At 44.0% G+C, this 25,704-nt stretch overlaps 1 protein-coding gene across 7 annotated transcripts in view; it reads left to right on the top strand.

The window, feature by feature from the left end:
• The window catches only part of LOC112563084 (nitric oxide synthase, brain-like), a 98,985-nt gene that overhangs the window by 51,024 nt on the left and 22,257 nt on the right, over positions 1–25,704 (top strand). For all 7 annotated transcript variants that reach the window (XR_003098958.1, XM_025236805.1, XM_025236808.1 and 4 more), the window contains 13 exons: positions 2,745–2,884; positions 3,415–3,589; positions 4,363–4,464; positions 5,802–5,996; positions 7,653–7,750; positions 14,730–14,874; positions 15,782–15,886; positions 16,625–16,674; positions 19,477–19,605; positions 21,117–21,291; positions 22,770–22,914; positions 23,421–23,499; positions 25,414–25,607. Coding sequence is in view for 6 of the 7 variants with exons in the window: in XM_025236805.1 (XP_025092590.1) it covers positions 2,745–2,884; positions 3,415–3,589; positions 4,363–4,464; positions 5,802–5,996; positions 7,653–7,750; positions 14,730–14,874; positions 15,782–15,886; positions 16,625–16,674; positions 19,477–19,605; positions 21,117–21,291; positions 22,770–22,914; positions 23,421–23,499; positions 25,414–25,607 (1,732 nt within the window). In the remaining variant the exon portion in view is untranslated. The remainder of the gene's footprint in view (positions 1–2,744; positions 2,885–3,414; positions 3,590–4,362; positions 4,465–5,801; positions 5,997–7,652; positions 7,751–14,729; positions 14,875–15,781; positions 15,887–16,624; positions 16,675–19,476; positions 19,606–21,116; positions 21,292–22,769; positions 22,915–23,420; positions 23,500–25,413; positions 25,608–25,704) is intronic.

The raw sequence follows: 25,704 nt of genomic DNA, 5'->3' as shown, positions 1-25,704 counted from the left end.
GTGTCTAGTACACGTGAACAGCAGTGTCTAGTACAAGTGAACAACAGTGTCTAGTACAAGTGAACAACAGTGTATAGTACAAGTGAACAGCAGTGTATAGTACAAGTGAACAACAGTGTATAGTACAAGTGAACAACAGTGTATAGTACAAGTGAACAACAGTGTATAGTACAAGTGAACAACAGTGTCTAGTACAAGTGAACAACAGTGTATAGTACACGTGAACAGCAGTGTCTAGTACAAGTGAACAGTAGTGTCTAGTACAAGTGAACAGTAGTGTCTAGTACTCGTGAACAGCAGTGTCTAGTACAAGTAAACAGCAGTGTCTAGTACAAGTGAACAGTAGTGACTAGTACACGTGAACAGCAGTGTCTAGTACAAGTAAACAGCAGTGTCTAGTACACGTGAACAGCAGTGTATAGTACACGTGAACAGCAGTGTATAGTACAAGTGAACAGCAGTGTCTAGTACAAGTGAACAGCAGTGTCTAGTACACGTGAACAGCAGTGTCTAGTACACGTGAACAGCAGTGTGTAGTACAAGTGAACAGCAGTGTCTAGTACACGTGAACAGCAGTGTATAGTACAAGTGAACAACAGTGTCTAGTACACGTGAACAGCAGTGTCTAGTACACGTGAACAGCAGTGTCTAGTACAAGTGAACAGCAGTGTCTAGTACACGTGAACAGCAGTGTCTAGTACAAGTGAACAGCAGTGTCTAGTACACGTGAACAGCAGTGTATAGTACACGTGAACAGCAGTGTGTAGTACAAGTGAACAGCAGTGTCTAGTACACGTGAACAGCAGTGTATAGTACAAGTGAACAACAGTGTCTAGTACACGTGAACAGCAGTGTCTAGTACACGTGAACAGCAGTGTCTAGTACAAGTGAACAACAGTGTCTAGTACACGTGAACAGCAGTGTCTAGTACAAGTGAACAACAGTGTATAGTACAAGTGAACAGCAGTGTATAGTACAAGTGAACAACAGTGTATAGTACAAGTGAACAACAGTGTATAGTACAAGTGAACAACAGTGTCTAGTACAAGTGAACAACAGTGTATAGTACACGTGAACAGCAGTGTCTAGTACAAGTGAACAGTAGTGTCTAGTACTCGTGAACAGCAGTGTCTAGTACAAGTAAACAGCAGTGTCTAGTACAAGTGAACAGTAGTGACTAGTACACGTGAACAGCAGTGTCTAGTACAAGTAAACAGCAGTGTCTAGTACACGTGAACAGCAGTGTATAGTACAAGTGAACAGCAGTGTATAGTACACGTGAACAGCAGTGTATAGTACAAGTGAACAGCAGTGTCTAGTACAAGTGAACAGCAGTGTCTAGTACACGTGAACAGCAGTGTGTAGTACAAGTGAACAGCAGTGTCTAGTACACGTGAACAGCAGTGTATAGTACAAGTGAACAACAGTGTCTAGTACACGTGAACAGCAGTGTCTAGTACACGTGAACAGCAGTGTCTAGTACAAGTGAACAGCAGTGTCTAGCACAAGTGAACAGCAGTGTCTAGTACACGTGAACAGCAGTGTCTAGTACAAGTGAACAGCAGTGTCTAGTACACGTGAACAGCAGTGTATAGTACAAGTGAACAACAGTGTATAGTACAAGTGAACAGCAGTGTATAGTACAAGTGAACAACAGTGTCTAGTACACGTGAACAGCAGTGTCTAGTACAAGTGAACAGCAGTGTCTAGTACACGTGAACAGCAGTGTCTAGTACAAGTGAACAGTGGTTTCTACAACAATTGAACAGGTGTTTGAAGACAAGTAAATATCACTTTTCCAGTTCCTCTTTGTCATTCAGGGAAACAAGCAGCGAATCAACTTTGTTCTATTTTTATCAGGGTGAGAATAAAAGTCGGATCACCCAGTGCTGCATCTGGTTGTCAAAGTACTTGAGAAAAGTAATCATCATTCAGGTACCCGAGCTGCAAATGTACTTACGAGGAAACATCTTTCAGATGCCATTGTCAGCAAGCTAAGTTATTAATAAGTTATTATCAACTTATATGTATAAAAGACAGATTGCATACTGAGTACAGAGTTGACATCGTGGATGTGTCTGACAGCTGCCATCTTGTAGGAAGTGTTTTTACACAGCAGTCGTCTTCGGTATCAGAGAAAAAAAAACGATAAACGATTTTACTCGCATGCCCCGGCCATCAGGTGTGTGAAATATTAATCACACTGGGACAAGCGATCCCCCCTTCCAGTGCGCCAAGTCCGTTACTGTCGTCATTTTTACAAATCGTTGATTCATTGTCTCGTGTGTCCACCATGCGGAGGAAGCGACAGACAGACAGACAGACAGACAGACAGACAGACAGACAGACAGACAGACATTCTGAGAGATAGACAACAGATAGAGACACCCTAACCCTGACTTACAGTGTCCGCTTTTGATTTGCTCAGCCCCGGTAAACAACAGACAGACAGACAGACAGACAGACAGACAGACAGACAGACAGACAGACAGACCCACTCTAACCGACAGATAAAGATAAGAAATAGACAAGACCTAACCTACCAAAATAGAAATAAATAAAACAATGGCAGAGACACAGTACCCAAGAAATAAAACAAACTTTTATTTACGGAAGCCCACTGATAAGAGAACTGGGAATGTTGACAGTCGTGACCTGTGGCCTACATGGCTGCTGCTACTGGACAGCAACACTGACCACTGTGTATGGTGAGTACTCAGAGAAGCACATGTCTGTTGTGGCAGGTGGTGATGAAGATGGGGTGGCGGCCTAAGGGCACCATGTTCGACGTCCTGCCCCTGGTTCTGCAAGCGGGTGGCCACGACCCCGAGTTTTTCGAGATACCACCGGAACTGATCCTGGAGGTTCCTATTAAACATCCCAAGTAAGGCGGAGAGAGAAATAACAGGACTGTCAGGAGTGAATAGCATTTCCCATTTATTTTTCTCGCTAGCCATGCCTTCATCTTGTTATTTCTTGTTTCTACAAAGCCTTGTGCTGATGCTAATGAATGTTAGACGGTCCACACCATGTAAAATATACAGTACATAGCAGACAGCACACTCACCTTTCCCCACTCCCCACACATTCACGCCCACACTTTACTAGTACCATGCTATTCTTAGACATTCCCCAGTGCAGTACTATACATTCCCTAGTACAATACTATTCTCACTAGACATTCCCTGGTACAATACAATTCTTAGACATTCCCCAATGTAGTACTATTCTCACTAGACATTCCCCAGTGTAGTACTATTCTTAGACGTTCCACAGTACAATAGTATTCTTAGACATTCCCCAGAGGACCGCGATCAGTAGATATTAATTAAATTTCAAAGTCTAAACACGACAGTTTCATCTGAAAGGAGTGGTTGTAAACAAGTAAGAGAATGCGCCCTACCCCTGTGGCAGATACCCGTGGTTTGCGGAGCTGGGGTTGAGGTGGTACGCCCTGCCTGCCGTGTCCGCCATGCTGTTTGACTGTGGTGGCCTGGAGTTCACTGCCTGCCCCTTCAATGGCTGGTACATGGGAACTGAGATAGGTGCCCGGGACTTTTGTGACACCAACAGATTCAACATTCTGGAGGTGTGCAGAGCTGACACTCGTCTGGAGGGATGTGTGTGTGGTTGGCTAGAAACGGAAACAGTAAAGTTGTGAGAACAGGAGACTAGAGTATAGACTAGACTAGACTAGGCTAGGCACTAGTCACAGACAGCCTGCCAGAGTCCGGGACAGACACACACACACAGAGAAAATGTAACATACAAATAAAAGCCATAAACTGTGACAGCCAGATACTTACAGATGCTGTAGTAGACAAAGACAGGAACAGACAAGAGGCAAGGTAAGTGGAACAGACACGGGGATAGACAATCATAGAGAAAGGGACGTGAATCAGACAGTGCTAGACAAGGAGAGACAATCAGAAAGTCAGGAGAAAAACAAGAAAAGAAAGACATACAATCAGAAAAAGGTTCGACAAAGACGGATGGACAAACAGAAAGAGACATGGCTGCATAAAAAAGAGACATGAAGAGACAGAAAGACTGAGGGACTAATAGACACAGAGAGACAATCAGAAAAAGGCTAGAAAAACAGAGGAACAGACAATCATTATGAGGCAGTGACTGACAAAATAAAAAGAGGAATGGAAAGACAGGGACAGCGGAAAATAGAAGGAAAGAAAGTGTAATGGCCAACAGAACTGGGACACAGGAAATGACGCACGACGAGCGCTAGTATCTAACGGTAAGAGTTTAACAACTGAATGCACCTGACAGGAGACTAGCAAATAATAAACACATAATGAGTCGGTGCTTTTGGAGAGTTGAACCCTGTCACCTGCATGCATGTCCCAGAATGTGGCGCTCAAGATGGGGCTGGACATCCGCAAAACCTCTTCGCTGTGGAAGGACCGAGCTTTGGTGGAGATCAACATCGCGGTGCTGCACAGCTATCAGGTAGTGCTGGAGGTTGTCTGCCCTTTGTTTACTCAACACCTATTGCTCACCTGTGCAGCTGATGTGTAACGTTTGACAGATGTTGATGTGTAAACAAGCTAACAGTCAACATCGCCTGCTGAGACTATAAATAGGTTGAGTGAAAGTGCGAGCATAGAAGAGAGTGTGGACATATATAAGTAAGGTAAGGGACATGAGTATAGTCGTAGTGTAGTCATAGTGTAGTCGTAGTGTAGTAATAGTATAGTCATAGTGTAGTCATAGTATAGTCATAGTGTAGTCATAGTGTACTCATAGTATGGTCATAGTGTAGTCATAGTGTAGTCATATTATAGTCATAGTATAGTCAGTCATAGTATGGTCATAGTGTAGTAATATTATAGTCATAGTGTAGTCATATTATAGTCATAGTATAGTCATAGTGTAGTCATAGTATGGTCATAGTGTAGTCATATTATAGTCATAGTATAGTCATAATGTAGTCGTAGTGTAGTCATAGTATAGTCATAGTGTAGTCATAGTGTAGTCATAGTATAGTCATAATGTAGTCGTAGTGTAGTCATAGTATAGTCATAGTGTAGTCATAGTGTAGTCATAGTATAGTCATAGTGTAGTCATAGTGTACTCATAGTATGGTCATAGTGTAGTCATAGTGTAGTCATATAATAGTCATAGTGTAGTCATATTATAGTCATAGTATAGTCATAATGTAGTCATAGTGTAGTCATAGTGTGCCCATGTGTACAGTTAGTGTGTGGCCATGGAAGCGTTGAAATGAGTGAAGTCATAGTTTACACGTGTGAAGTGAGAGTGTGGACATGAATAATATTAGTGTTGACTTGTGTAAAGTGTGCATGATTGTAAACATGGGTCAGTGAGTGCTGGTATGAGTGAAGTGACTGTGCAGACATGAATAATGTTAATATTGAATGTGTATAAAGTAAGAGTCTGGACAGGCGTGAAATAACATTTTTGATGTAAGGTGAGAGTGCGGATGTAAGATAGAATGTGTGAACAGAACAGATGTCAGAGTGCAGACACGAGTAAGGTGAGAGTGTTGACGTGAGTAACGGGAGAGTGTTTACACGTGTAAAGTAAGAGTGCAGACACGAGTAATGTGAGTGTTGACGTGAGTAATGGGAGAGTGTTTACATGTGTAAAGTAAGAGTGCAGAAACGAGTAATGTGAGTGTTGACGTGAGTAATGGGAGAGTGTTTACATGTGTAAAGTAAGAGTATGGGCGTGAGTAAGGTGAGAATGTGTACAAGATTTCCTGTTGACATGAGTGAGTGGAGACTGCTGACCAGTAAGCTTACGACTGGAATGTTGCTGTGCAGACAGCTGGAGTGACCATTACTGACCACCACGCCGCGGCTGAGTCGTTCATGAAGCACCTGGACAACGAGCAGCGCCTGCGGGGCGGGTGTCCAGCTGACTGGGTGTGGGTGGTGCCACCTATGAGTGGCTCACTGACGCCAGTCTTTCACCAAGAAATGCTGTGCTACAAACTAAAGCCTTCCTACGAATATCAGGTAACCATTAACCGCCCTGTCACTGAGATGAGCATTGTGAGCTTGGCAGACAGATACGTTCATGGCTACGATGATGATCACCAGTAATGGCCGCAGGTAAACAATGGTGGACTTTACAACAGCCACCCCAGCAGGACTTGCATAGTGACATTGTAGGAGCCACAGGAAGGTTGACAGGTTATCATGGGTCTTTACAGGGGGATGCTTACAACTCTAGGTTTTAATCTGAGCATCCAATTTCCCTAATGAGAGAGAAGTTCCCTCCGTGTGCGTGTTAAAGGGATACTAAAGGCAAAATAAAACTGCTTAGAATCGTGTAAAGAGTAGATAAATTTGAATCTCGTCTATTTATATGTGTGTTCATGTGGAGAAAGTTGAAGGTCTTTAGCAGAATGTTGTGTTTAATGAGAGAAATGACACGGGACTCGTTTTTTGCTTCCACGAAGTCTCGTTCTCCGTCACGTGACCCTATGCCGTGTGGTTTCCATGGTGAGAACCATGCCTCGAGAATGTGCTGCACCCGACTGCCACGAAAAGATGGAAAAGAGTCAAAAGTTTCTTTTCATCAGTTTCCGACAGACAGAGCCTTACAAGTGGAGTGGGTCGTACCCGTAGAAAGACTCGATCCCAGTACGAACAAGCTTTGGGAGTCCAGAGAGTGGGACGTGTTATGCTGCAAGCCATCTTGATTGCAGATTAGTCTGGATATCACTAATCTAACAAAATCTTCGCAATGACCACAGACACTGCATGTCAGAGACTGACGTCATAAGGAGACTGACGTCACAAGGAGACTGACGTCATAAGGAGACTGACGTCACAAGGAGACTGACGTCATAAGGAGACTGTCGTCATAAGGAGGCTGACGTCATAAGGAGACTCGTCTGCTTGACCATCTCGTGAAGCTATCGCGGTTACTCGGCGGAAGAACACAAAGGTCGATGTCACTGGATTTTTTCAATTTTTATAAACATCGGCGACTGAAATAGTGCTAATAAGTGGTAAATAGTGAGAAACGAATCCTTTATTTCTCCTGAGTTGCTCTCGTGCTCTGTAATTGTAACTAAATATAGTTTTGACACGTTTGACCGTCACACAGCCTGATGACAAGCCTTGAGTGTCCCTTTAAGCAGTCATAGGCGGCCCCTTTAGGAACAAACTTGTGGCAATGATTATGTCGGGGCAAGGTAGGACCAAAATGACAAACCTGCAAAGTACAGATTCCAGCATCGACAGTCACAGAAAAAACATTCACATTTCACAAGACAAAAGCAAGACAAAGGCGCAGAGTGGATTTTCCTATTTGTCTTGGAAATGACTTCCATGTTTAGAACGACACCTACACCACAAAGTCAGAAGTACCATGACTCCTGACAACAAATGATTAATACATTTGTCCCACGTGTCATTTCGTCCATCTTGAATGTATCAATCTGGATTATATGAAATTTGAGTGACAGATGAGGTGTAGTGAGTTTCGTCTGCTCGTTATAAAAGTTACAAAGGTCCTCGAATAGTGTATAGCAGCTGTCCAGGCCCGTTAAGGGGCTTTAAAGATCCTTATTCTCAGTGTTGTGGGACCTGTGACCTCTCTACAGGTAGAGAACAGATATGTAAGTACCCACTCTACGGCTGCAGTCTGGGCTTTGCTTGCAGGAAGACCCCTGGAAAACACACGTGTGGAAGAAAGATCGGGACAAGCCCAAGTCTTCTGACAGACCCAAGCGCAAGTTTGGTTTCCGGGAACTAGCCAGGTACGTGTAGGCAGGTGTGAGTAGGTATTAGTCGGGTATGTGATATGTGTAAATAGGTGTGAGTAGGTATTAGTCGGGTATGTGATATGTGTAAATAGGTGTGAGTAGGTATTAGTCGGGTATGTGATATGTGTAAATAGGTGTGAGTAGGTATTAGTCGGGTATGTGATATGTGTAAATAGGTGTGAGTAGGTATTAGTCGGGTATGTGAGTGTAAGCAGGTGTGAGTAGGTATTAGTCGAGTATGTGATATGTGTAAATAGGTGTGAGTAGGTATTAATCGAGTATGTGAGTGTAAGCAGGCGTGAGTAGGTATTAGTCGAGTATGTGAGTGTAAGCAGGCGTGAGTAGGCATTAGTCGGGTGTGTGAGTGTAAATAGGTGTGAGTAGGTATTAGTCGGTAGGCGTGAGTGGTTATTAGATGGGTACGTAAATGTAAATAGGCATGAGTATGTTTTAGTCGGGTGTGTAAGTAGATGTGACTAGTTATTAGCGGGGTATGTAAATGTAAACATGCATGAGTATTTATTCGCCTGGAAAGTGTAAGTAGGCATGAGTAGGTATAAGCCGGGTATGTGAGTGTAAGTAGGCATGAGGATGCAAGTGTATGGTATGCTAGCTATGAAAGTGTAAAGGTTTACTCCAGCTCATAATTAGCCAGCTATGAAAGTTCAAGGTGTTACGAAATTGAGTATTTTTAGTTTGACGGGGCCTTGGCAGGAAGTGGCGATGTCAAGGTCAGGGCGTACTGCGTCTTAATTTTTTAATATTTTTTTTTATTTTGCACTTGTAGCATTTTTGAAGGGATCTATAAAAAGCTGGGGTAGACCTAGGTGGTCGTTATTCGATTTTTCTGAGTTGTTAGTAGTACTCTGTGTGAGTTGTTAGTAGCACTCTGTGTGAGTTGGAAGTAAGAGGATGCGAGTAGCCTGTGTGGCAGTCCGCTGATTATGTGATTATAACGTTGAGTTGTTGAACATTGAAATAATACTGAGAAATATTACAGTGTGAGCCGCTGTATACGTGTTCTATCTTTTGTTCAACGGATGACTGAAGTGACTTTGTACAGGAAAGTGTGACACCGCAGATTTTCAGATTTTTAAACGAGCCAAGTTACCGCAACAGTCGTAACATCTGGGGGCCTGTCCGGGGATCTGCACCGTCATCGTTTCCGTTGCAAAGAAGCTGCTGTAGAAAGGACAAGAGAACTGTGAGTGAATCTTTTTGAGTTGAGTGTACAGCCATGGAAGTCACGAAGGAGCTAGTGAAGTTAGGCAAAGAATTAGGCCTGGAGAGAGAAGAGTTAAAAGAGTTTGTAGAACAGAAGGAGAGGGAAAGAGAGCAGAAAGAAAGAGAACAAAGAGAGAGGGAGAGAGAAGAAAGAGCTACCGAGCGAGAACTACGGAAATTACAACTGGAACATGAAGAGAGAGAAAGACAACGCGTGCATGAATTAGAGATGGCGCGTCTGAGGCCAGCAGTCACCATGTCGGAGGTGTCTGTGAAGTGTGAGAGACCAAAGTTGCCGAAATTTGTTGACGGAAAAGACAGTATGGACAGTTATTTACAACGGTTCGAGCGCCATGCTGAGCTGTCTAGTTGGCCACGAAGTGAGTGGGCGGTGTCGCTCAGTGCGTTACTGTCGGGGCATGCACTGGACATTTATTCACGCATGCCGACACAAGCGGTTCAAGACTATTATCAGTTGAAGCAAGCGTTGTTGAGTGGATATGACTTCACGGAGAACGGCTTTAGGCGACGTTTCCGTGCAAGTAAACCAGAGAAAGGGGAGAGCCCCGAGCAGTTTACAGAAAGGTTAAGAGCATACCTTTATAGATGGATTGAGGCAGCGGGGCAAAAGACGGACTTCGACGGTTTGTTGTATATAGTACTCAAAGAGCAGTTCATCGAAGCCTGCCCCAAAGACTTGGCAGTCTTCTTACAGCAGCAAGAAGACCAGAGCCTAAAAGCATTGTCAAATGCTGCGACAAGATACCTGCAGTCGCAAGGCAGAGAGTTCACAGCCAGATTAACAGGGTCCCTGTCTGCAGCCGACACGGCCCAGAACATCACATCTGCCCAGCGCAGCCAAGGTTACGATCGGCATCAAGGCAACGAGCTGCGGTGTTATTCCTGCGGTGGAAAGGGTCACAAAGCCATGGCGTGCCCGAGCAACTCGATGAGACATTCAACCAGCCGCCAAACATTGGAGGGAAACACACGACGGACTCCGCAACCGTCGAATCGTCGTCCTGTGATGTCAGCAAACGTAGCCATTTGTGAGGGAGATAGCCAAGGGCCAAGCTACGAAGGCCGACGACAACACACGATCGCTACTGACAGCACGACCCAGAACGAGCGGCACACTCCAGTGGTAGACTGCGCGTTTACCATGAGAACGACCGGCGACATTGGTAATATGCCGGTGTCACGCGGACAGGTGGGAGGTAACAACGTCACCGTGCTGAGGGACACTGGGTGTTCTGGAGTCGTCATCCGGAAAGACCTTGTGTTAGAAGGCCAGTTCACGGGTAACAGCTCGAGGCTCAGATGCTGCCACGGGCATACTCATGATGTGCCGACTGCTGATGTTGAAATATCATCGCCGTATTTCAGTGGCCAGGTGAATGCAGTATGCCTCGATAACCCGCCATATGATCTGATCATCGGCAACATTGAAGGCGCTAGAGCCGCTGATGACCCCGACCCAGAGTGGGAACACACATGTGCTGTAATGACTAGAGCACAGGCGGCCCAAGAAAAAGTAAAAACCCAAGCTTTAGCTGTCATACCGAACGTGAGAATGCCTGACATTGATAAAGAAGAACTCATTCGGATGCAGCGAGATGACCCGACACTGGATCAATGTCGCAAGCAGGTCGCCAAGTACACAGAAGATGACGAAAAGATCAGGTTTGAGGAGAAAGGAGGGGTGTTGTACCGCATATTCCGCCAGCGAAACTTCCATAATGGGCAGCCGGTCCGCCAAGTGCTAGTCCCAGCTCCCTTACGGCGGTCAGTGATGGACGTCGCACATTCATCCATCATGGGTGGTCATTTAGGTGTCAGGAAGACTTTGGACAGAGTCACTGCAGCCTTTTACTGGCCTGGCATCTCCGGGGATGTAACCCGCTTTTGCCAGTCTTGCGATGCCTGTCAGAAAACGGTGCATAAAGGCAAGGTGGCTAAGGTACCTTTACAGAAGATGCCGCTGATCGATGTGCCTTTTAAGCGGGTAGCGGTAGACCTCATAGGTGAGATTAAGCCCGCCAGCGAGTCAGGACATAGGTATATCCTGACGCTAGTTGACTACGCAACCAGGTACCCAGAAGCGGTCCCTCTGAAGAAGATCGATACTGAGACCGTCGCTGAAGCCTTGATTGGAATATTCAGCCGCCTTGGAGTGCCAGAAGAAATACTTAGCGATTTGGGACCGCAGTTTGTGTCTGAATGCATGAAAGAGGTCTCCAGGCTCCTCAGCATTCGCCAGATTACCACCACCCCATACCACCCGATGTGTAATGGACTTGTCGAGAGATTCAACGGTACCCTTAAGGCCATGCTAAGAAAACTGTGCCGCGACCAGCCTAGACAGTGGGACCGATACGTCAACGCACTGCTGTTCGCTTATCGGGAGGTCACCCAAGAGGCTACGGGTTTTTCACCTTTTGAACTGTTATTTGGACGAACCATACGAGGTCCCATGCACATTTTGAAGGAGCTATGGACCAAGGAGGTCAACGAACCCGAAATTCGGAACAGCTATCAGTATGTATTCGAGCTGCGGGAAAGGTTGGAAGAAACCTTACAGCTAGCGATGACTGAACTAGAGAAGGCTCAAGGAAAGGCCAAGCATTTCTATGATCGGAAGACGAAGAACAGAACGTTCAAGCCCGGCGACAGAGTCCTAGTGTTACTACCCTCAGACCACAATAAACTGATTATGCAATGGAAAGGTCCGTTTACAGTGCGAAACGTCAAGGGCCTGAACGACTATGTCGTGTTTTTAAAAAGAAAAGAGAAGGTGTTACACGCCAATCTGCTCAAGCGGTACATAGAGAGAGATCCAGATAGAGCGGCTGAAAACATTACCGAGATAGCAATCGCTTCGATTGCTAATGGGCCGCCAAGCTTGAGCAACTCGGCATCATGTCAAGTGGCCACCATCACGAGCGATGAAGATGGGTGTGTCGAGGACGGGGGTGAGGACCTCCTCGAACTGGGAGACATACACCATGGTGAGTCGGTGGACAACCTGGTTTACGGGCTCAATCTGTCCAGCCAACAACGGGCAGAGCTACAAGAACTAGTGAGACAACATAGCTGTATCTTTACGGACGTACCGGGAAAAACTAACCTCATCCAGCACGAGATACGATTAACGTCAGACGTCCCTAAGCCTTACCCGATACCATATGCTACCAGGGAGTCTTTGAAGAGGGATATCGAGGAAATGCTGCGTTTGGGAATTATTCGGGAGTCCAAGTCACCCTACGCGTCGCCAGTTGTGGTAGTGAGAAAGAAAGATGGAAGCAACAGGGTGTGCGTCGACTTCAGGAAACTTAATAAACTTACCCACTTGGACCCAGAGCCCATGCCGACGCCGGCTGATCTGTTCCGACAGCTGAGCGGTGACAGATTCTTTACGAAAATCGATTTGAGCAAGGGTTATTGGCAAGTGACCATACCCGAAGAGGACATCCAGAAAACAGCGTTCGTTACACCCGATGGTGTATACGAATTTTTGAGAATGCCGTTTGGAATGAAAAATTCAGGTGCAACATTGAGGAGGGGTTTAAAGAAGATATTAGACGACTTGGAGGGTGTCGTGCACTACTCCGACGATATACTGATTCACACTCAGACTTGGGAAGATCATCTCCGCGTGATCCGCGTGCTGCTTGATCGCATCGTCGAGAACAACCTGACTGCCAGGCCTAGTAAGTGTATACTCGGCACTGATGACGTAGACTTCATAGGGCATCGTCTTAAGAGCGGAGTGAAAGGAGTGCACGAGGACAATGTCAAGAAGGTGAGAGATGCACCAAGGCCACAAAATAAGAAGCAGTTACGTTCTTTCCTTGGCCTGGCATCCTTTTATCGGGAGTATATGCCTCACTTCGCAGCCGTGACGGCACCTCTCACGGACCTTCTAAAGAAAGGACAGCCGAGTTCACTCGAGTGGGGTGAAGCGCAAGAGCGGGCATTTGTTACCGTCAAAACATTCCTGACCAGTGACCCGGTGCTGCAGCTCCCAGATCCTTCTAAGATGTACGTTTTAAGCACAGATGCATCAGATACAGGGGTTGGGGCGGTTCTGATGCAGGAACACGAAGGAAAGTTATTCCCTGTTTGCTACGCAAGCAGAAAGCTGAATGGGGCTGAGAGAAGATACTCCACTATCGAAAAGGAGTGTTTAGCCATCGTGTGGGCGGTGAGGAAATTCCGGTTATACCTAGAAGGAGTTAGGTTTACCATACGGACAGACCACAACCCTCTCACCTATTTGAACACTGCACGATTTGAGAACAATAGGGTGATGAGGTGGACCCTGTTTTTGCAGAATTTTGACGTGCATTTTGACTCTGTAAAGGGATCGGACAACGTTGGTGCTGATTTCTTGAGCCGGGTTGGCTCAAAGAACTGAACTGAGCTGAATATAACTACAATCCGATGAAGGAAACTGTGATTAGCAATTACATGTGTGAAGTTTTGTTAAGTAGCTTTATTGTTAAGAGACTGGTTAGTTTTGACGTGAGGAGAGATAATGCTTTAATTTGGTTTTTGGTTGGGAAGACGGATGATACCTTAAAATGTTTGTTTTATTTCGTATGTTTGTAGAAGAAAGTCCTGCGGAGTTTCTTCTTGAAGTGGGAGGGTATGTTACGAAATTGAGTATTTTTAGTTTGACGGGGCCTTGGCAGGAAGTGGCGATGTCAAGGCCAGGGCGTACTGCGTCTTAATTTTTTATATATTTTTTTTTATTTTGCATTTTTAGCATTTTTGAAGGGATCTATAAAAAGCTGGGGTAGACCTAGGTGGTCGTTATTCGATTTTTCTGAGTTGTTAGTAGTACTCTGTGTGAGTTGGAATTAGTACTCTGTGTGAGTTGAAAGTAAGAGGATATAAGTAGCCTGTGTGGCAGTCCGCTGATTATGTGATTATAACGTTGAGTTGTTGAACATTGAAATAATACTGAGAAATATTACAGTGTGAGCCGCTGTATACGTGTTCTATCTTTTGTTCAACGGATGACTGAAGTGACTTTGTACAGGAAAGTGTGACACCGCAGATTTTCAGATCTTTAAACGAGCCAAGTTACCGCAACAGTCGTAACACAAGGGTTATCGCGAATTGTTTCTTAGCCATCTATGTAAGTGTGAGCGTTAGCTCCCTCTAATAACTAGCCACCTGTCTAAGGGACCTTCTTCTTACTCGGGTATTTAAGTGTAAGCAGGCACGAACTATTTCTTAACCACGTATGTAAGGGTGAGGGTTAGCACAAGCTAAGTATTAGCCAAGTCTGTAAGTTTGAAGGCTAGCATGAGCTGTTTAGTAGCCAGGGTTAGGTCTGCTAGGAAAGGTAGGCGCCAGCTGTTTATTTGCCAGCAGTTGCCACGAGGGACCTTGGCATGGACAGATGGCGGGCCATCAGTGTTAAGTGACAAGAAATAATTGCAGGAGTGAGGGGTAGCTTTTAGCGCAGAGAAGTGCACTACTGAGCCACTTGTGTGAACATATTGTTAGTGTGGAGTTAGTGTGGAGTTAGCGTGGAGTTAGTGTGGAGTTAGCGTGGAGTTAGCGTGGAGTTAGTGTGGAGTTAGTGTCAGAGAATAATGGCACTGCAAGTGTTGGGTCTACTATTCATGTTTGGTTACAAGCTAAGAGTAAGAAAGATAGTGTATGACAGTTTGATGTTCTAACATTGGGGCATGAGCGGACGGTTAGCCTGTACTGACACGACTAACCACTCACACAGGGCCGTCAAGTTCTCCGCCAAGTTGATGGGACGCGCGCTGGCTCGGCGGGTGAAGTGCACCATCCTGTACGCCACAGAGACGGGCAAGTCCGAGCGCTTCGCCACCACACTGTGCGAGATCTTCAAGCACGCCTTTGACGCTAAGGTGACTATAGAAGTGTAGACAGTGTTGTAGACACCACTGGGTGGGGCTATAGACATAGTGTTGTAGACACCACTGGGTGTGGCTATAGACATGCTATTTTAGAGACCGCTGGGTGTGGCTATAGACGTAGTGTTGTAGACACCACCAGATGTGGCTACAGACATGGTATTGTAGACACCACTGGGTGTGGCTATAGACGTAGTGTTGTAGACACCACCAGATGTGGCTACAGACATGGTATTGTAGACACCACTGGGTGTGGCTATAGACGTAGTGTTGTAGACACCACCAGATGTGGCTATAGACATGCTATTGTAGACACCACTGGGTGTGGCTATAGCCGTAGTGTTGTAGACACCACCAGATGTGGCTATAGACACTATTATAGCCACCACACTGAAATCTTCCAGCACGCCTGTGGCAAGGTGAAATGTGCCCATAGACACAGTATTCCAGCCACCGCCGTGCGTGGCCGTAGACAGCACTCTAAACACCACTGCTCGTCTATGCAGAATCTTGTGACCACCTCTCCGGGCTGAAGGCATAGTATTACAGGCACTACTGTGTAGGACTACAGACATAGTGGTATAGTCACCACGTATGTGGACATTGAGAATATTGAACAACAATGCGGACAAATAATAAAAGACAAAGGAGAATGAGGAGAGCCACTTGACAACAGAGCAGATAACCTTCACCTTGCATTGCTACTTCCCCCCAACTCCTCCAGACGGCCGCCTATTGCACTACCTCAGGAATTTCTTGTTAGGAAAAACAGACTTTATGTTGTCACATGAGTACAAAGCATTAGCAGCTTCTTATTTTAACTTGTTTGTGTGAATGTTTGTGTGTGTGAGTGAGTGAGAGAGAGAGCTGCTACATTTATCTACTTTTTCCGTTGGGTCAGGTGGTCTGTATGGAGGCCTATGACGTCACGTCTCTGGAGCACGAGTCACTTGTTCTCATCGTGACCAGTACGTTTGGCAACGGAGACCCACCAGAAAACGGCGAGGTAGTGCACACCCACCTTCTCATCCTACAGGAGTGTTAAAGTCGCCACTGTTACTGGAGTATTATAGTCTCCACTGTTACTGGAATATTATAGCCTCCACTGTTACTGGAGTATTAGTCTCCAATATTTCTTTAGTATTATAGTCTCCACTATTACTTTAGTATTACAGTCTCCACTATTACTTTAGCATTACAGTCTCCACTATTACTGCAGTATTACAGTCTCCACTATTACTTTAGTATTACAGTCTCCACTATTACTGCAGTATTACAGTCTCCACTATTGCTTTAGTATTACAGTCTCCACTATTACTTTAGTATTACAGTCTCCACTATTACTTTAGTATTATAGTCTCCACTATTACTTTAGTATTACAGTCTCCACTATTACTTTAGTATTACAGTCTCCACTATTACTTTAGCATTACAGTCTCCACTATTACTGCAGTATTACAGTCTCCACTATTGCTTTAGTATTACAGTCTCCACTATTACTGCAGTATTACAGTCTCCACTATTGCTTTAGTATTACAGTCTCCACTATTACTTTAGTATTACAGTCTCCACTATTACTGGCGTATTGGGTCCCCACAAGTACTGAAGTGTTACAGTCCCTATGATTACTGCAGTGTATGAGACTGTATTACAGAAATTTGTTGTACCAGACACTGTGTGTATAAAGCACTGTATAAACAATGTTTATTGTCTGAGATGATGCTTTTCTTCTTGTTTGTTCCAGGCTCTGGCCAAAAGCTTGTTTGAAATGAAACACCCGGAAAAATCGGGCAGGTAAGTGCACATCACACAGCCTAGTCGAAACCAGAACCAAGATAGAAACCAATGTCAAAAACATCAGCTTTCACTTTAACCCATATTGACAAAAACAAACCATTGTCAATGTATACACGCGTTGTAAGCACTGTATCAGCCAAGCATTACATACTGAGGTAGAAACGCAAGCAGTTCAGATACGATTATCTATACTGTTTGTTGTTGTATAACCCTTGGATTCAATATTTGCGGATATCTAAATAATTAATTGACAACTCTAGACTTCTGTACAATGTATACCACTGTGTGACCTCGTCTACTTGTGTACAATGTATACCACTGTGACCCCATCTATGTATGTATATCTACATGTGTACAATGTAAACTACTGTGTGACGTCGTCTATGTATATCTACATATGCACAATGTACACCACTGTGTGACCTCGTCTATGTATATCTACATGTGTACAATGTACACCACTGTGTGACCTCGTCTACTTGTGTACAATAAATACCACTGTGACCCCATCTATGTATGTATTTCTACATGTGTACAATGTACACCACTGTGTGACCTCGTGTATGTATATCTACATGTGTACAATGTACACCACTGTGTGACCTCGTGTATGTATATCTACATGTGCACAATGTACACCACTGTGTGACCTCGTCTATGTATATCTACATGTGTACAATGTACACCACTGTGTGACCTCGTGTATGTATATCTACATGTGTACAATGTACACCACTGTATGACCTCGTGTATGTATGTATATCTACATGTGCACAATGTACACCACTGTGTGACCTCGTCTATGTATATCTACATGTGTACAATGTACACCACTGTGTGACCTCGTGTATGTATGTATATCTACATGTGTACAATGTACACCACTGTGTGACCTCGTGTATGTATGTATATCTACATGTGCACAATGTACACCACTGTGTGACCTCGTGTATGTATGTATATCTACATGTGCACAATGTACACCACTGTGTGACCTCGTCTATGTATATCTACATGTGTACAATGTACACCACTGTGTGACCTCGTGTATGTATATCTACATGTGTACAATGTACACCACTGTGTGACCTCGTATGTATGTATATCTACATGTGCACAATGTACACCACTGTGTGACTCGTCTATGTATGTATATCTACATGTGTACAATGTACACCACTGTGTGACCTCGTCTATGTATGTATATCTACATGTGCACAATGTACACCACTGTGTGACCTCGTTATGTATATCTACATGTGTCAATGTACACCACTGTGTGACCTCGTATGTATGTATATCTACATGTGTACAATGTACACCACTGTGTGACCTCGTGTATGTATGTATATCTACATGTGTCAATGTACACCACTGTGTGACCTCGGTCTATGTATTCTACATGTGTATGTACTGTGTGACCTCGTGTGTAATGTATATCTACAATGTACAATGTACACCACTGTGTGACCTCGTGTTGTATGTATATCTACATGTGCACAATGTACACCACTGTGTGACCTCGTATGTGTATATCTACATGTGTACAAATGTACAACTCGTCGTATGTATATCTACATGTGTACAATGTACACCACTGTGTGACTCGTGTATGTATGTATATCTACATGTGCACAATGTACACCACTGTGTGAAAACCTCGTCTATGTATATCTACATGTGTACAATGTACACCACTGTGTGACCTCGTGTATGTATATCTACATGTGTACAATGTACACCACTGTGTGACCTCGTGTATGTATGTATATCTACATGTGCACAATGTACACCACTGTGTGACCTCGTCTATGTATATCTACATGTGTACAATGTACACCACTGTGTGACCTCGTCTATGTATATCTACATGTGTACAATGTACACCACTGTGTGACCTCGTGTATGTATATCTACATGTGCACAATGTACACCACTGTGTGACCTCGTCTATGTATGTATATCTACATGTGTACAATGTACACCACTGTGTGACCCTCGTGTATGTATCTAACATGTGTACAATGTACACCACTGTGTGACCTCGTGTATGTATATCTACATGTGCACAATGTACACCACTGTGTGACCTCGTATGTATGTATATCTACATGTGTACAATGTACACCACTGTGTGACCTCGTGTATGTATGTATATCTACATGTGCAACAATGTACACCACTGTGTGACCTCTGTGTGTCTATGTATATCTACATGTGTACAATGTACACCACTGTGTGACCTCGTGTAATGTATGTATATCTACATGTGCACAATGTACACCACTGTGTGACCTCGTGTGTAATGTATATCTACATGTGTACACATGTACACCACTGTGTGACCTCGTATGTATGTATATCTACATGTGTACACAATGTACACCACTGTGTCTGACTACGTGTGATGTATGTATATCTACATGTGTACAATGTACAACCACTGTGTGTACCAGTCTATGTATATATGTGTACAATGTACACCATACTGTATGTACAATGCACACCACTGTGTGACTCGTGTATGTATATCTACATGTGTACAATGTACACCACTGTGTGACCTCGTCTATGTATATCTACATGTGTACAATGTACACCACTGTGTGACCTCATCTATGTATGTATATCTACATGTGCACAATGTACACCACTGTGTGACCTCGTCTATGTATGTATATCTACATGTGCACAATGTACACCACTGTGTGACCTCATCTATGTATGTATATCTACATGTGCACAATGTACACCACTGTGTGACCAATACAAATACGTTTTGTATGTACTGATGTGCAGTACCAGCTTCTCCTCATCGTCCTATATCCGCATGAGTGTCTCGAGTCCCCGCAACAGTCGCACTGACGAGCGTGAGACCAGTGACGATGACAAACTGACGATGGAGACAGGTCCTCTGAGCAATGTCAGGTGAGTGTAGACAGGTCCTCTGAGCAATGTCAGGTGAGTGTAGACAGGTCCTCTGAGCAATGTCAGGTGAGTGTAGACAGGTCCTCTGAGTATCGCCAGGTGAGTGTAGACAGGTCCTCTGAGCAATGTCAGGTGAGTGTAGACAGGTCCTCTGAGTATCGCCAGGTGAGTGTACACAGGTCCTGTGACCAAAATTAAGTGCAGACATATGCTTTAAGCAGTATGATATCCTGAACTGAAACTAGCCTCGTAATCAGAGAGGTTTACTGTGCTAACGCTAACGCTAACACTAACACTAACACTAACACTAACACTAACACTTATCAAATCAGAACTTGCTGTACCACAAAGCTCAAGTCACCAGATGCTGGGAACAACTGCAGATCGTCAGTCACAGCTAATAACACAAGAGAATTTGTTTCGCAAGTAGAAGAAGGAGCAGGCCGAGTGTAAGCAAGGGACTCCTCCCGCCATCTTCCAGCGTCCGACACGCAACTTGCAAGAACCGCCATGATTGCACGTGTAACGAGACCCGACGTCTCGTCATGGTCTGCGCATGCGTAGGGAATTTAAGCTACGCATGCGCTCTTGAGGTAGATACTGAGTCTTGTGCAGCAAGAACTGATGTCTCAATCAAACGTCATCTCCTACAGTTACAGCAGCACCCCCCCCCCCTCTGTCTCAGGTACACCCAAGGTCTCCTCATGGTCGGTCGTGTGGACGGTGTGTGTCGATGACCGAGTGTCTTCTGCGGAACACGTGTGTCGTCAGATTAACTCACATTATCCAGGTTTTGTTTGTCAAAACCAACGCATAATAACGCGTGAGTGGTGTGTGTTTTGCTTTCTCGTGTAATCTTCATTGAGCTTTGGCAGTTGTAATTCTGTGGCGGATGATGGAGCACCCGCTCGCGCAGTGACGTGGAAGGAAGAGTGAGCCAGTGTGTTCCGTTCTTCTTCTACAGTCGCCATCGCACTCACAGTACAAGCACAGGTCACTTGGGACTTGCCGTCATTGAAGGATATCCTCAGTGCGTAGTCTGATTGAATATCCCCCAGACATCCAGTCGTTAAAACCGGTTATGACTCGTGACCTTACGCGCATGCGCACACCATGAGGAGACGTAAGGCTTCCCCTGAGAGATCGGGTCTCGTTACACGACAAACACGGCTCGTGATCAACAAACCTTCAAACATAACAAATTAATGACCTCCTGGGTTGATTTGTCTAGCTATTAAAGGGAAGTAATCAACTACAATAACTCCTGAATGTGCCAGTAGTTACCTCCCCCCCCCTTATTCATTCATTTATGAACAGCGCGATCAGAAGCACGATGCCCTCAGTGCTTGTTACCCGATTTCTCTTCGCATTTCTACCCTTGTCTTTAATTAGTCATGTTATCAGTCATCGGTGTAGTTGTTCACATGCAAAGTAAACTGCGATGATGCTATTTGTAAAATGGATAATGATAGCCCGGTGTCATTCCACTAATGACTCATTACACCCAACAGGTACTCTGTGTTCGCCCTGGGATCACGTGCCTATCCCCACTTCGCAGCCTTTGGCCACTACATGGACAAAATTCTCAGTGAACTGGGTGCAGAGGTCATCCACCCGCTGATCGAAGGCGACGAGCTGTGCGGGCAGGAGGAGAGTTTCCGCAAGTGGGCGGAGCAAGTCTTCCAGGTTGTGTGCACGTGTGCGCGTGACTTGTCACGCGTCTGTTGTGTGACGTAGTATAATTCGTTTGAGTGTCAGCACGTCACAGCACACCTACACGTTATTCACTGTTCAAGCAAGGTGCTGTAGCTGGATGATCTAAGACAGCCAGTCCACCCGAACAGACTCGGTACAACCTTTCACTGGAAGTTTGACTGCCTTCTAACCTGCCTTGGCATTTTCTACAGTTATACCCCCCCCCATTGTATGCATTCAGGTAGATCTCAGGTGTTGTCAGCCACTTAGCAATTTTCTACACCCTTCCTGGTGTCAGCTGGTTAACCTCCTAGAGATATCAGCCAGTTAACATCACTCCACTAAAGATGTCAGGCAGCTAACATAACTCCACCTAAAGATGTTATTTCCCTCTGTTAGAGATATCAGCCAGCTAACAAGTTATTTCCCACTGTTAGAGATATCAGCCAGCTAACAAGTTATTTCCCACTGTTAGAGATATCAGCCAGCTAATAAGTTATTTCCCTCTGTTAGAGATATCAGCCAGCTAACAAGTTATTTCCCACTGTTAGAGATATCAGCCAGCTAACAAGTTATTTCCCTCTGTTAGAGATATCAGCCAGCTAACAAGTTATTTCCCCCTCTGTTAGAGATATCAGCCAGCTAACAAGTTATTTTTTCCTCTGTTAGAGATATCAGCCAGCTAACAAGTTATTTCCCTCTGTTAGAGATATCAGCCAGCTAACAAGTTATTTCCCTCTGTTAGAGATATCAGCCAGCTAACAAGTTATTTCCCTCTGTTAGAGATATCAGCCAGCTAACAAGTTATTTCCCTCTGTAGAGATATCAGCCAGCTAACAAGTTATTTCCCTCTGTTAGAGATATCAGCCAGCTAACAAGTTATTTCCCTCTGTTAGAGATATCAGCCAGCTAACAAGTTATTTCCCTCTGTTAGAGATATCAGCCAGCTAACAAGTTATTTCCCTCTGTTAGAGATACAGCCAGCTAACAAGTTATTTCCCTCTGTTAGAGATATCAGCCAGCTAACAAGTTATTTCCCTCTGTTAGAGATATCAGCCAGCTAACAAGTTATTTCCCTCTGTTAGAGATATCAGCCAGCTAACAAGTTATTTCCCTCTGTTAGAGATATCAGCCAGCTAACAAGTTATTTCCCTCTGTTAGAGATATCAGCCAGCTAACAAGTTATTTCCCTCTGTTAGAGATATCAGCCAGCTAACAAGTTATTTCCCTCTGTTAGAGATATCAGCCAGCTAACAAGTTATTTCCCTCTGTTAGAGATATCAGCCAGCTAACAAGTTATTTCCCACTGGTAGAGATATCAGCCAGCTAACAAGTTATTTCCCACTGGTAGAGATATCAGCCAGCTAACAAGTTATTTCCCTCTGTTAGAGATATCAGCCAGCTAACAAGTTATTTCCCTCTGTTAGAGATATCAGCCAGCTAACATGTCGTTTCACCCTTTCCAACAGGCTGCGTGCGAAACCTTTTGTCTGGGTGATGATGTCAACCTGTCAGAAGCCACAGGAGCGCTGTCCAATGCCGACCACTGCTGGACAGCCTCCACATTTCGCATCACACCGCTGGACAACGCCACAGACGCCGACATCAGCAAGGGTAGGCAACCTTTGCTTATGTACTGTGTAATTGACAGAATGTGTCATCAATGTGTCATCAATATTTCATCAATGTGTCATCAATGTTTCTAAGTCAAATTTACTTCAGTATTTAGCGGCTTGTATACCCACCATGAAAACTCACTTCCAAGACGAGCCGTGTGTGTATTAACAATACATAAAAGTTGAGCAAAAATATATGCTGGTCTGTGTGTATATATATATATGTCTATGTGTGTGTGTATATATGTGTATACATATATGTGTGTATGTGTGTGTATATATATATGTCTGTATGTATATATGTGTGTGTATATATATGTGTGTATATGTGTCTGTATATATGTGTATATATATATGTGTGTATATATGTGTGTGTATATGTGTCTGTATATATGTGTATATATATATGTGTGTAGATGTATATATATATATGTATATATATGTGTATATATGTGTGTGTATATATTTGCTCACGCGCACATTTCTGTGTAACTGTGTTGTTAGCTCTCTCAAAACTTCACGGGAAGACTGTGCTACCCTGCCGCCTGACCGAGAGAATTCAGCTGCAGTCACCGCAGTCAGGGTAAGTACCCGCAGTCAAGCAGGGCACATACCCGTCTCCCTGCCAGTGACAATGACTGGTGGATAAAATACCGATGGTAGTGAAAATACAGCGACCCACCACGGGTACCCAACTTTATTTTTAAAGTTTACTTTCTTTTACAATTCGTTTGGTTAAAGCCTCGAGACTTACACATGCTTATGAATGTTATCAGAGACATACCTTACCTATGGCAGTGACTGTGCAGAGAGAGAGAGGGGGGTAGGGAGTGAGAAAGTCATTGGCAACACCCAGTGAAAGACACCAGGCAGAAGATCTTGAGAAATACAAATTCTACGTGAATAGAAATGTTGGGGGGGGGGGGACTGATGGTACTTGACTCCAAGCCAGCAACTAAGGCTATATCACTGTAGAGTATGCAGCCCTGTGAACAGATGTCACATGTACGAAAAGAGCAGCGGGCCGTACACGAGAGCTGAACCCACTACAGTCGCACATCGGGTTAATAATTTAATTCGTTGCATGACCTAGCTCGTATCGTGAAAAACTCGTATCTCGAAACTAATGTCGCCATTTAAAATAATGGAAATCCAATTAATCCTGTCCACACCCCAATATTATCAATAGAAAAATCAATTAACATAGTATTTTACACAGAATTAAAGTAATTTTTCTAACAAACAACAATGAAAACTTGTGGACTTTCTGAGTGGTAGACGAGCAACGGCTTGATTATGTCATCTCTACCTGCATTGGTGTAGAGCAGGAGGGGAAGCCTATCCTCCATTATGCATAGCTATTTCAAATTAGTTCTTTTATTCTTCACTTCTTTTGCTCGCTTACCAGGAAAAATTCATCAAAAAGAACATTTGTCCAGCAACAGGGATAAATGTGACACAAAGTGCAAATATGAGAAGAAAAATGTCACTACAAATATATTGCTGCCTATACTGAAAGCAACATTTGACACGCTCGGTAACACTCTTACTACAGCACAGTAGTTCTCAGTAATTCATCAACACGATCGTACCACACTGTTCTCTCTCATCAAGATGTTAATCACCACACTGTTCTCTCTCATCAAGATGTTAAGTACCACACTGTTCTCTATCATCAAGATGTTAAGTACCACACTGTTCTCTATCATCAAGATGTTAAGTACCACACTGTTCTCTCTCATCAAGATGTTAAGTACCACACTGTTCTCTATCATCAAGATGTTAATCACCACACTGTTCTCTCTCATCAAGGTGTTAATCACCACACTGTTCTCTCTTATCAAGATGTTAAGTACCACACTGTTCTCTCTCATCAAGATGTTAAGTACCACACTGTTCTCTCTCATCAAGATGTTAATCACCACACTGTTCTCTCTTATCAAGATGTTAAGTACCGCACTGTTCTCTCTCATCAAGATGTTAATCACCACACTGTTCTCTATCATCAAGATGTCAAGTACCACACTGTTCTCTCTCATCAAGAGTTTAAATGATCCCGAAACGCTGAATGTACAGTAAAACACTTTCAATTAGTCATCTCAATATGTAATAGTAGAATAATGAAGTATCTGCTAATAAAGATGTCTGAATATGAAAGGCAATACTAAGTCTACATTACAGTCTCTTCACTTGCTCAAGTTAGAAAATTAACAAGAAACAAGGATTTGTATTTTAATTTTTCAGGTGCTAGCAATGTTTTGACAACAGTCTATTTTATCATAAGCACAGACATTGTTCAGATGCTCCACACTTATAGCCATGAGCCCACATCAAAACCGGAAGTGGTCAAGCTCGTTAATTGCGGCGAAGATTGCATGCGTCCATAACACCTTCGAAGTTGTCCATACTAAGGTGGTTACTGTACTCTCATTAAATTAAATCCATTTTTCTTCATGATCATTCCTATACTCTAATGAATGTGTGCTATTCACTGCAGGAGACAAACTATTCTTGTGAAACTGAATACCCAGGATTCCTCAGAACTCCAATACCTACCTGGCGACCATCTAGGAATATTCCCTTCTAATCCTCCCGAACTCGTGGAAGCCATCTTGGCTCGCCTGCACGGTGCCCCGGCCCCTGAGCAAGTCGTCAAAACAGAATTTCTACAAGAAGTATCCTCAGCTCTGGGTAAGCAACAGGTTCACTGAGATTAGTTTTCTGCCGACAGACCTGAAGTCTCTGCTTGCCCAGCACAAACCATGGCGGTCTCTCATCAACAGAAACA

The sequence above is a fragment of the Pomacea canaliculata genome, linkage group LG4 (assembly GCF_003073045.1).
Source record: "Pomacea canaliculata isolate SZHN2017 linkage group LG4, ASM307304v1, whole genome shotgun sequence".
NCBI lineage: Eukaryota > Metazoa > Mollusca > Gastropoda > Architaenioglossa > Ampullariidae > Pomacea > Pomacea canaliculata.
Note: the sequence above shows the minus strand (reverse complement) of the source record. Positions and strands in the feature narration are given on the sequence as shown.